General features: G+C 45.0%; 1 protein-coding gene across 5 annotated transcripts in view; it reads left to right on the forward strand.

Moving 5' to 3' along the window:
* The window catches only part of syt1a (synaptotagmin Ia), an 85601-nt gene that overhangs the window by 33571 nt on the left and 38836 nt on the right, over nt 1–13194 (forward strand). For all 5 annotated transcript variants that reach the window (XM_061761436.1, XM_061761432.1, XM_061761433.1 and 2 more), the window contains one exon: nt 12520–12672. In XM_061761436.1, coding sequence (XP_061617420.1) covers nt 12520–12672 — 153 coding nt within the window. The remainder of the gene's footprint in view (nt 1–12519; nt 12673–13194) is intronic.

A 13194-nucleotide genomic window follows, 5' to 3' on the forward strand; every position in this document is an offset into this window, starting at 1 on the left:
CTCGGTTTGTCTTTGTGTTCTTGAGACTTGTTGAGAGGCTGGTGGCGATTTATCTGGCGCCAACTCGCAACAAAGCAAAACAACCTTGAACCGTGTTTATGACGGGGGATATGTTCCAAAACCACCTGCAATTGGGGAAAATCCACAATATGGAGAGACCATATATATATATATATATATATATATATATAAACTAAAATATAAAAGTAATTTCTGCCCCTAGACACACACACACACACACACACATACACTAGCTTTGCAGTTGTACGTGTAACAACAACCACAACAATAGATAAATAAAAGCGTACTCAAGCCTCCTATCAAAACTAATCCCAACCAAAGCATGTCATGTAATTTTGCGAAATCCTGCTAGCATAATGCTAACATCAAATATGAAATGCCATAGACTGGCTAATGGAAAGTAGCATAAACCTAAGTATAAGTAAGTATAAACCTTCAAACAACTGCTGCTTTAACACACATGGAGCAGCAACGCATACAAACAACGCATACAACAATAGTCACAGGCGTGAATTCTCTTGGTGGAGCGGGGGGCACTGTCCAAGCGTCAGAGGGGGGTGACGACCAGAGCGGCGTTAAACCACCGCGGTCGGCATCCTGAGCCAAAAGCACCCAGATGCTTGTTTAATGCAGCGCTGGCTGCCGGTCGGCTGAAAAAAAAATGAACACGGGAACATAATTCATGTTGTCTGTTTGCAGTGTTGCGACGGCAGCCAATCTTCTGCCTGTGCGGCCCCCCAGAACACGCCCCCCCCCCCCCCCACCCCCCACCCCCTTCCTTTTTCTTAATTCCAACCTGACACCTCCACATAGAAACGGGCCTTTTGAGACGTTCCAAGTGCAATTAGCCCGATGTGCGACTTCCAAGCCGTTTTGCGTCACGCCGACCCCAGTTGCCGTGGCAACCGAAAGTGTGCGGTTATTTCGGCAAAGTGCGTCAGGTTTCTCACACCTTCTGAGAATAAACTCGCGAGCTGCATCGCCAGACAACGGAGACGAGCGACGCTGACGACTGCGTTATTGTACAACATCGGCTAGTACTTTGTGTTTACGTGTACCTGTATAATCACCTATTACTTACTACTTTCCCATTAGCCATTTTATTAGCTTTTTGACTCGGTGATACTAAAGATGGATACTTTACAAATGTATCCATAGTTGAACTCATTCTAAAAACACTGTGATACTACAACACCTGATAGCAGCCTGTTATGTACAGGTATGTACTATACTACACGGCGTTCCAAATCATTATGCAAATGACTTTTTTTCTCACTTTATGGAAATGACAGTCGGCATAATTTTCAAGTCGTCAACCGTTAAGAGTCTAATTTTGAATGTTTTTGAACAAAACTCCCATTGATGTTTTTTTTTTTCCCCAAAAAATTATGACACACAACAGTTTGAAAACATTTTCTAGATTGTAAAGAACTGAAAATAGTCATTTGTTGGATTTGCAGAATTGGGATATCATGTTTACTGAAATCAAAAGCTATTTCAGTGGAAAAAGTCTTAATATGTCAAGTTACATGGGAGTCCTTATTTGAAAGCAGCTTTACAATTCTTGCAATTGGAGAACCTGGAGAAAACCCACAGAACCATGCCCAGATTCAAGCTTCCAACATGCTAACCACTACTGCACTGTACTGTTTTACTTTGTGCTAAAATGGCATGACGCTTTTTAAAAAAATAAAATAAAAAATTTGGGGGGGGGGTTTCGCAGCTCGAAAGGTGCCAGGAGAGCTGAAAGTGCTCTCGGCCGTGCTTGAAAATGGCGTCGGAGCTCCTCAAAGAGACGCCCGTGCACGCTCCGGTGCACCGGCTTTGATGTGAGAGCTTCTCTCTAGCTGACAATGGGGGCCTCGTTTGGCAAACAGGAACCCAGCGCAGCCCTCCTGTCACCTTGGAGCGACCTCCAAACATCACATCCAAATTGCCGCGCTTCCCTCCCGTGACCCTTTGGGTAACTCCGAGACACGGCTCGAACATTTTTTACAGGTCAAACAGGAGGTTACAGACCCATCTTGGCACTTCTCGCCGTACGTACGCCCTTGCAGATGGGGGAAAAAAAAAAAAAAAAAAAGAATACTGGCTGATCTAACACAGGTGCATCTGGCTCTTTGGATGCTGTCGCCATGGGGACGACCCCCCCGCTTGCAACCGGCGCCGCCCCCCCCGCTGGCCTAGTTCGGCTCGCCTGCCCTTGCTGAAAGACGTTATGCAACCGTGGCATAAGAGACGTTTCGGTGAGATGAAGACCCCAACGTTCAACAGTGTCAGGAAGAAAGTCAACATTTCCACGATTCGCTGCCTTGGAAAGTGAGTTTGCCATTTTCAAGCGCTGTTGGAATGTTTCCCCCCTATATCATGCCCTCAATCTGTCTCACAATGCATCTTGAAAAGTAGAGAATGACTGCAAATGCAAATACTGTATATCCAATAATAAAATAAATGAATAGTCATTCTCCTTTTTAAAACAATTATTTAAGGAGATAAGTGAATTTGAAAATTACAAAATCAATGCTTGAAATGCATTTGAACTAGACGGGGGAGGCTTTTTTTTTTTTTTTTTTTTTTTTGCATCTTGTGTATGTGCGTGTGCAAGATAATTTTTTTCCCACTTGGAGACTCGCCTCCCGTAGTGCGTCTTCGTCTCTGAACTCCGACAGCGGCGGCGGGACGACGAGGCCGTCGCCGTAATCTTGTTTGCCGCTGTCTGCGACAAAAGGTCCGCCTCGGAGGTATTTGTGAGCGCTTTCGCGATAAGGCCGAGGACGTTTGCGTCGACGTGCTGAGCCGCGGAACGACGGGGCGGAAGTCACAGTTGGCACTAGCGGCTAACTGCTGGGAAATAGTATGTGGAAAGGCAAAAATAAAGAAATACATTTTAAAAAGAACGAAATTTCCCGCACAATGACCTCATCTTTGAGTATGCTGCAAAATCGTACCTCGTGAATTCATCTTCTTTCTCGTGAAAAAATCTTACTGTACTTTTATCTTTAGACAGTTTTGACTCCTAAAGTTTCAGCAGGACTAAAAGACTTGTTTTAAGATACAGAATATTTTATTTGAAGAATTTCATGAAGCAAATTCCAATTTTTTTTCACTTATTTTTGGGATAAATGTTTTGTTTAACATTTTTTTTTTTTTTTTTTTATCTTTACTTGTTTTAAGAAGGTAATTTTTTCCCCCCCAGTTTTAATAAAAGCGCAAAGTAAATTTGATCTATTATTATTATTATAAATATTAAATCTAGCGACCAACTTGCTAAGTTGTCAATACTGACTGTGCTTTTGTCAACTAGCTCATCAGCTGCGATGTGCTTTGAACCACGGAAACTCCCCCCCCCCGCCCCCCCCAAAAAAAGAGAATAAACTCTCATCGTCTAATCCTCTGTTAAATTCTTCAAGGTCAGCCTGCTCCGCCGAGCTCCTCCATTTCCGTATAGATTACCGCGGTAATATCTCTCTGGCGGAGTGTGGCCCCCCTTGCCGCCGCACCCCTCATGATCCAAAGATTGCCTCTCCTACTTGTCGTTACATAAGCAACGCTTGTGGAGCATGGAGACGCTTTTGGACGGTATCAGGAATTCTCCAGCGGGAATGACATTTAGCGATAGCTGCGAAAGGTCGAGGGGGTCCGAATTGCGTGCCCCCCCCACCCCCGCCGCCATTGTTGTTGTTTTTTTTTCTTGCGGAAAGTGGCACGAGGTGATGAGCAGAAGGCACGGACGGGAAAACGTGAAAACGCAGCAGGGAGAGCGGGAGAAAGGCTGCAGATGGCTGCTGAACAGCAAATATTCACCAGCGCTCATTGTGACGCGCGCATATTTAGCGGCGCATTTTTAATGAGGGGGACGCGTGCAAGTGAGACGGCCTCGCGCTACTCGCCGCCTCGTTCCTGTTTTGAGTTTTATTATTTTTTTAAAGTCAGGTTTTGGGAATCAGGAAGAGGAGGTCTGAGTTACGAAACTGGGACTACTAGGTGAGAGAGAGAAAAGGACAAGAAAAATCTACTTAATTCGAGGCTTTTTCATTCATTAATCACATTTTAATCCCCCTGAGTGCTTTTAATTTTGTTGATGTTAGCGCTGGTGTCTGTGCTGGCTGCAACATGTTTTGCATCAACAACTGCGTGTAATTCTGTGAAAATGTATTTTTTAAAATGGATTTCTAATTTAATAATTGTTGATTATAAATACAATTTAAAATATTATTGAAATAAAACCTTTTTTTGATCTAAATTTGCATTTGCATTAAATGGTGAATTTTTTGTGTAATTACAAATAATGAAATACAAACTTCAATGATTGTAATAAAATAGGCTATTTTACATATTTTTCATATACATCTTAACTGTACATCTGATACTAACCTATACTAATAAAATAAATAAGACACCCCAATATCTCCTTTCCTGCCACTTTCCCTCTCTCGGTAAAGGCCGTAACGGTAAAGCAAGCATTTGTTCGACTCGTCTCGGCTGTTAAACTGCCTTGATGGCCAGAAAAGTCGCGTCTCAATGTTTTCTTTATTTTCCCCCTCCTCGCAGTCGTCTTTATCTCAGCGGCAGTGTCGGTTCAGGCAGAGTTCAGCGGCGGTTTCCCGAGGCGTGGCGCGTGATCTCGTGCTCGTTATGGGTCAGCGCGGCGCTCTGGCCCGGGATGCGGCCGGCGTGCCGAGCCGGGACCCGCCGAGAAAAGTCCAATTTCTCTCTTATTGGTCGTGATGTATCCGAAGTGGCGGAGCGGCTGAACTGGGAGAAGACGAATGGGGGGGCTTGTGGGCCGACTTCCTTTCACCCAATTTCCTGGGCTAAAACGACTCACGGCAGAACGTCTTTGCGGTGGTGTAAGAATACCTGGTCATCATATTTACTATTTTTCATTGGATTACTTTTATATTTACGGCCTACAATAAGTGCTTTTCAATTAAATATTTACTATAATTCTACATAACGTACAAGTTCGGATTACTTAAGCCCGTCATAAACTGAGGAGCCTGTGTACGGTGAAATAGTTAACAGATCAGACTTGCTCTTTTAGTCAGAAAATAACGTTATGACAAGTGTGTCAAAAAACAAAAAGATTCAAGATGAAGAGTTATGTTTTGAAGTAAGTGGTATTGACAACGGATGGATGTACTTTTGTACCTGCAGTTGTTGCCTTTTATTTGGAAAATAACATTTTGACTGGCATGTGTCATTAAAAAACACATTCACTGCCATTGACGGCTTTAGAAGTCAAATATCCATGTTAACTGGGAAGGCTGGCAGTGAATGAGTTAGCGTTATTTCTTGGGGTGGTACGGTACATTTTTTCATCAGAGTCAGAATCATCTTTATTTGCCAAGTATGTCCAAAAATCACACAAGGAATTTGTCTCCGGTAGTTGGAGCCGCTCTCGTACGACAACAGACAGAGAACACTTTTGAGACATAAAGACACTGACAAAAAAACAACAACAAAAAAAACAGTCACTGAGCAGTAAAGGGTTGCTAGTTATCATATTTGGCACACTTCTGTATCATACAGAGTTCCCACATATTTGGTCAGGGACTTTGCATAAGAAGAGCAGATTAATGCCAAGATATAAGTGGAATGCCGTGGTTTTATTTTGAGCATGCACTTGTGGTGTTTAATTTGACTATTTAGTGGTACCTGGACTTCTCCCCGTGTTATTGAATAATAATGCCATTAAAAGTGGGTTGTGGCTTGGTGACCGTAATAAAATGCTGGTTGCAGTTTGACAACGGTGGAGAAGCACTGCTTGAAGGAAATGGGCACGATGGAGGGTCCTGTCAATGTGACCTCAGAGGGATGATGTCACATTTTCCTTGGCGAGTCCGACCCCACCGCCCCCCGCGTGGCTTTCCCTCCTCCCCCGGAGCTGAGATTAGGCTCTCTTGTTGTAATTAGTGCTATTTGAGGCAGCCTCTTTCTGCCAGGCTGACAGCATCAAAGCCGCCAGGTGCCGTCCAGGCCGTCCCGCGCCGGATGTCCGCCGCATGGACGTCTGTCTTTCTGTCCGCTAAGCACCATTTCATCACGTTTGTAAACATTAGGCGCCAGGCACAGAAACTGATTGACTCCCGGGGATTTGAAGTGAAAACGGTGGCAAAATATTGTTGTGGTTGCAGTTTAGCGTGAGGTTTCTCTTCGCTTTCCTTAAAAAGTTAATCCAGCGAAACCTGTGAGTGACGAAGCCAAATCAAGCAGATGTCATTCATACTTGTACAGAAAAGCTCGTAAGATGTAACGACAGATTGAGAACCAAACCTCCATCATTAAATTCGTAGTTAGTTCTGGAGAAAATGTTTGGCTGGGTTGTCTTCGAGTAATTTAGCAACGTGTTATCCTGCGAGCTAACGACTACTGCAGCACGCTATCAAAAATGCATGGCAGCGCCATTCTTCCGAGCAACAGAAAAGTCAAATATTTAGCCGGTCCCTCTCATTTTTTTATGATCTTAGCTCAAATACTTTTTCTGTGTACACAAAAGTCCTGTTTATGTCTAAATGTGTGTCAGTGAGCACTTTGCTGAGATAATCCATCCACCTCACAGGTGTGGCATAGTAAATTGCGGATTAGATGGTGGGATTATTGCGCAAGTGTGCTTTAGGCTGTCCACAATAAAAGGCCACTCTAAAATTTGACCATATGGAGTGGGTGGATGGATTATTTCGGCTAAAGAGAAATGCTCATTAACAGATTAAGAGATTTGTGAACACTATTTGAGAGAAATAGGCCTTTTGTCTTCTGATTTTGGAGTTGCGACAATGTGTTGCCATTGTATTATTGTTCAGTGTATGCCTTCGGTTTCCGCCACTTGTATTTTTTTCATCAATTTACCATGTGAAATTTCAATTGGGGCCAGCATTCCGTCTCCCTTGGAAGCAATTTACCTCGCATAAAATCTTCTTTTCGATTGACACTTTACACATTCAAACTACGGCGGAAGAGAAGAAGACTAAAAGCATCATTTAAGCCATTCCGCTGTTTTCCCAATCGCTCTGCCTTTGTTGAATGACATGAAAGGGTTTTGTTTACGAGTGCTGCAACCAGAAACCGCTTGAGCTTTTTCCACCAAAGTACGTGTGAAGGTCTATAAAAGAAATAGAAAGTGGGATGAAAGTAAAATGGAAACCCAAGGGGCGTCTGCGTTTTCTACACCTGATGTACAATGAGGCCATCCATCATCGGACCTCCCGCCGCCCACCGCGGCCGACTCCTGAAAACACGCTCCGTTGCGCCACACAGTCACTTCTGCGTAATGAGCAATTGTGCTGTCGTCTTGTGTTTTTTTTATCTGCTACACACACACACACACACACACTCAGCGGAGATACTGACAACATTTGCTCGCTCCAGCAGTGAAGCTGCAGCGTATCTGCAGCTAAGGTGGACGGCGGGCGGCCCCCCCCCCCACCCCAAGTCACTGCCGGTATAAAAATAACAACATTCAAGACAGCAGCAACTTTGTATCGACTGGGAGGATGTTGTTAATATATCGGAGTTTAACTTGGAGATGATCTTTTGTGTAAACAAATCTTGACTTTCGATATTTGTTTGCTCCATTTAAAGAACCATGCGAAACCTTGTACGATACGCCACGATATCCGTGTATCTGAAGAGATTCATTCAAGACAAAGTTACCAAAGTTGTTTTTTTTTCCAGACAGCGACAAATATCAACAATATCCAATTGTATCCATAATGTGTCAGCGAGGGCAATTGTGTGATCATCAATTTATCGGGAGACAACCATGCGATATCTACGTGAGGAAGTATGGAAATTAATTGAAAGAAATGTTGCTTTTATTTTACTATAAAAATAAACTTCCAAGAAATGTGTTACATCCAATTGTTTGTTGTTTTAATGTCATTTGGGGAGAAAAAGTCCAAAATTGTGACATCAGTATTTGATCGAGTTGAATCGATGATGTATTGTACGAGATAGCGGTAATCGATTTAGCCTAGACCAGCCTAGTCACGTTTTTTTTTCCCTATGGAACCTTTCCTCAACTGAAAAATTACCCAATTAGAATATTTTTGTGGTCTTTTTGTAACTCTCTTAACATGCCACAACATGGCACCAAAGCCCTGTCTGTTTGGAAAGTAATAATTGGTGTCAAGGAAGTATTGTTGAAATGATACACCTCGACTGAGAGACTAATATCTTTTTATGTTGGCGAGGGGCTAAGTTTAGCCTGGGTTGTTAGTGAAAGCTACGGAGAATCTTCGCCGCATCTACACCCATCCATCCATTTTCTGAGCCGCTTCTCCTCACCGGGGTCGCGGGCGTGCCGGAGCCAAACAACCATTTGCACTCACATTCACACCTAAGGGGAATTTAGAGTTGTCAATCAACCTAGCATGCATGTTTTTGGGATGTGGGAGGAAACCGGAGTGCCCAGAGAAAACCCACGCAGGCACGGGGAGAACATGCAAACTCCACACAGGATCGAACCCCGGTCCTCAGAACTGTGAGGCTGACGCTTTAACCAGTCGCCCGCCGTGCCGCCGCCACCGCATCTACACGTTTTTTCAAAATCAAATCATCAGTAAGCAATTTATCTTTAAGGGTAATGTAAGCTGAGTTTGAAATGATGTTAAAGTGTTTTGGGATCAACTATTAATACGGAATTCTAAACATCAATCACTTGCAGTTTTTCAAGCGGGTGTATACTGAATTGCAAAATTGGATTTGAAATGTCTGTCATAATGTTAATACAAATAAATGTCCAATCAATGTAATGCGTCCACGACAAGCGAGCGTTCTGGTCTCTCGTCACCTCGGCTGTACTTTGTTGCCGGGCAGTGACGAGGGTCGCAGAGGTAATTAAATTACGGCAACCACCACGGGGGTGCGAGTAATTACTTTCTTCCCAAATCCAACTTAATCCCCCACCTCTTGAGTCTCCGCGAACAGACTCGGCAGCCCCAAGCCTGGCCGCTTGCCTCACGACCGTTTCGGACGTCGTAAGGAACGTTCGCCGCCGTACGCGGCATGTGGCTGATTGGCCGAGCGCTCGCTTCCCATCTAAAAATGGAAAGTTTTTGGCCTGCGACGCGAGCCAAACATCTGCGGGGTATCATCGGCCTTGGCAACTACTGCTGACCCGAGCAGGTGTCGGTGTGTGTGTGTTTGTGTGTCAGTGTGTCCGCTGGCGGCGGGTGTGCGCTGAAAAGGCGCACCTGTGCCTACTGAAAAGACTCCTGGGAATACGTCCATATTTCAACAGCCACTTATCCAGTGGCGAGCCTGTCAGCCACTGGCGGCGGCGGCTTCCTGTCAGTGAGGGAGGAAGTGGGGGAGGCAGCAATCGAAGGAACAAATAGAGAATATATTTCCATCAATCATTTCACGGCTTTTTCGGTCCAGTCTCCTGGAAGCTTGCGGAAACGGACCGAATGTCGTGGAGGGCATTGGTGAGATTCAAAGCGCATCGTTTCCAGAAATGGCAACGACGCAAATTTAGCCAAGGAGCTCCAGTTTTCTCGTGTCTATTCGAGCCAATAGCACGGTCACTTTAGTTTCTGAGCAAATTTAGTCAAGTAGCTTCAGTGGTATCGTAAAGTTAACCAAGTAAGTTCAGTTGGTGTATTCGCTTAATTTTCTTCCAGTCTATGTGAGCAACTTTAACCAGGTAGCTTCAGTCAGATTGTAAACTTAGCTGAGGCTTCTGAGCAAAGTTAGCCTAGTGCCGTCATCTTAGCTTCCGTCACATAGTAAATGTAAGTAAAGTTAGCCAAGTAGCCTCCGTTTCTAACCAAATTTAGCCGAGAAGCTTCATTCCGCCCCCCCAGTCTATGTGAACAACATTTGCCAGGTAGCTTCAGTCATATAGTAAACTTAAGTTAGCCAAGTAGCGTCAACATTTAGTAAAGGTAGCCAAGTAGCTTCATTTTCCGAGCATTTAAACATCTTCAGTTGTAGAGTAAATCCGAGTTTAATCTCCTGATCCTGAGCGAAGGTAGCCTTGTAGCTTCAGTTATTTATTAAAAACTCGAGTTAAAGTTGGCAAGGAAGCTTCTGTTACTGAACGAAGAAAGGTAGGGTGCGTTCGGAAATGCATTCCCAACACACTCTGCTACACTGCGGACCGTTCGATAGCGTGCTCTTCGGTTATTCAGAGAGCCACGCCCTGGGAGTGCCGCAACACACTCTGGCTGCTTTGACAGTCGTAACTTGTGTTAAAGTTAGCTTCAATTACTTAGTAAAAACCTGGGTACTCTGTAGTGCTAATATTTTACACACAACTCATCCAGGGTTGTTGTCTCATCTCGGAATCTCCATTTCGATGTCATTTGTGGAGCACGACGTGCCCGTGTCAGGTACTATTGCAATGTCACATTAGCCAGTAGCTTAGCAACAAGTGTAAATATTGTGCACTCTAATACACAAGCGGGAGTGCATTTGAATCATTCTGAAAGGAAACGTCGTCTCCACAAGAAAGACTTTGGAGGAGAAAAAGAAAGGCAAAGGAAAATGGCAAACGCTGACGGTCCAACAAAAAGCTGTAAATGTCAGCGCGGTGGGGGCGGCGGACGCTCCCAAGCGCCGCTCGTCCGCCGATGGAAAAGATGTGACGCTGGCCGGGCTTCTGAAAGCAGACATTAGCGCATGAAGTCACGGAGCCATTATGAATAATCGCGCTGCCATTTTGCAATCGTTCAATAAGTGCACCACAATAGACCAGACAAACAACAAAATGGAACAAATCAACCTTTCCATGCTCCTCAAAAAAAACACACATTGAATCGTATGCTCTTAAAGTTACGACTTGTATGAGAAAAATTGCTTCATTCTCTTAATATTGGGGCTTTATTCTCGTAATCCTGCGATTGGCTGGCGACCAGTTCAGGGTGTACCCCGGGTGACCTCTCGCCCGAAGGTAGCTGGGATAGGGTCCAGCACGCCCGTGACCCGAGTGAGGAGATATCTATTACAAAATATTGTAGCTTTGTTCCTGAAAATGCATTCGACACGCTGTAGCTTAGCATAGCATAGCCGACGTCGTTTACGTAGCAACTGCGCCCCGGCTTGCAGTCGGTCCAAATTTTTCCATTTCCGGGCGTCCGTGTTTGCTTTGCCTCGCCGATGGCGCTCAACAGTGCGGTGTGTCTCCCGACGCTGAGCTTTATTTACTCAGACACGCGTCCGAACATATGCCAACCCTCAGCCTCCCCGGCCTCCCTCCCTCCCCCACTTTTTGTTTTTCTTCCGCCGTATCGCACCGGCATCTACCTTGACACATTCTATTACTGACGAGGGACGATTTTCCCCGCTGATAATACGCCCGACGACACAAATGCACAACTACACCCGAGCTAGACACAATTAGGACTTTGTTCTCTTCAAATTAAATTAATTTCTCCGTATATTGATTGAAAAGAAAATTCCAACTTTCTCATTCAAAGATGACTGCTCTCATAAGATTTAGATTTTTCTTTTTTCTTTTTAAATGACTCAAAATGTGAATTTATGGGAAAACAATGTTTATTTTCACCGTTTTCCGTTCTTTAATAATCAGGAGCTTTTTTACATGAACTGCGTCATCTTTTCTCACGATCGTGACACACACACTTTCTACGACCTCCCGCGACACATGCTCTGTGTATAGCACTTCTACTTAAAAGCTGTGCTGATGTCAAATCCAAAATGATGCCTCGCCGGCATTTATGGGGATCTGTTCGTCATGACGGTGGTTTCCGAACCTGAATTTCACAGACAAGCTGGACCAGAGCCTCTTCCACGCCTTAACCTACCTGACGAATATATACGTCGGTGGCAGTAAACAGTTGGATTCCGGTCGATGGATATAAACATCCGTGGCAGTGAATGGAATATCACAAAAATTAGAACTGGATGTGTAGACTTTTTATTTCGTTTTATTTTATTTTTTTAGCTCCGCTGTGTAAAAGTTAGTGTTTTGAAGCCGCATGGATTAGGCAAGCTACTCAGGAGATCATTTCCACAGGCAGGGTCCCTGTCATTAAAGCCCCTTTGACCCTCATTTATGGCCAGGGATGCGTTGAGGGCAGGAAGCTTGCATACTCTGGGAATGTCCTTGACGAGGCTTCGGCGGAATATAGATTCCTTTAGGTGGGGCGGGGGTCTACACGGCATATATATTCTCACACACATACACACACACAGTGATTGTTGTCTTCACAGTGCAGAGGGTGAGAGTGGGTGGGAGAAAATGTCAGAAAATAGCTAGCGAGGGGGGATATGTGCATTTTGTCTGACAGTAAAGGAAGAGAGCGAGCGTGTGTAAGCGCGTGTGCGTGTGCGGGGGGCTTGAGTAGGTGGGCGGGGAGAGAGGAGGACTGATGGAGAGAGAGAGAGAGAGAGACAGAGTGGAAGAAGAGGCAACCGCTCGCTCGCTGGATGCTCAAGTGTGCCGTCGGGAGTGTTTCTCCAGCCGCCGTCGTCGTGGTCGTGGCTTTCTGAGTGCTTTTCATTTATTTCCTTTTTCTTTTCGTTTGCATACAGCGGCGCTTCGCAACTTGACACCCGGCCGGGCCCCCCTCCCCGCCCCCCGCCCCCCTTCGCTCACACACGCAGCCCCCTCACTGCTGGGATTGGGAACAAGAGAGAAAGCCAGCCAGCCAGCCGGCGCTCCCGGGAAGACGAGACAGCTGCCAGGTAGGACGCTACGGGACACGCGCGCGCGCACACGCACGCAAGGTCGTGGTTGTTGGAAATTGTCAGCAGGAGGCGGCGGGACGCACGGCCACCAGCGCGGTGACAGGTGTCGGATTAGGAATGACGGGATTAGTGGGAAGGAGAAAATCCCGAAATGAGCTTTTTGGGTGTGTGTGGACAACTGGAGAGCACTTTGCCCTGGCTCACTTTTTGCCTGCAATGTTTTCACATATTTTTTAATGAGATAAAAATGGAGTCATTTGACGAGACATCAAAGCATATCATAACAGGCCTCAAGTGCCGTGCAATTTTGCCCCACCCTCGTGGTCACGTGGCAGTCATATCTCACCTTTTTATCTTTTTCTAAAAAAAAAAACGAACAAAAACATCCTAATTCTTACAATGAAGAAATCGATTATTATGCTGAAAAAAAGTGAATTTAAAACTTAACAGCGTATCATTGCAAGCCGCAAATGCTTTGCAAATTGCTCCCTCGCTGCTCTGACCTTGCCACAACCTTGA

This window comes from Phyllopteryx taeniolatus, chromosome 22 (assembly GCF_024500385.1).
Source record: "Phyllopteryx taeniolatus isolate TA_2022b chromosome 22, UOR_Ptae_1.2, whole genome shotgun sequence".
Classification (NCBI taxonomy): Eukaryota; Metazoa; Chordata; class Actinopteri; order Syngnathiformes; family Syngnathidae; genus Phyllopteryx; species Phyllopteryx taeniolatus.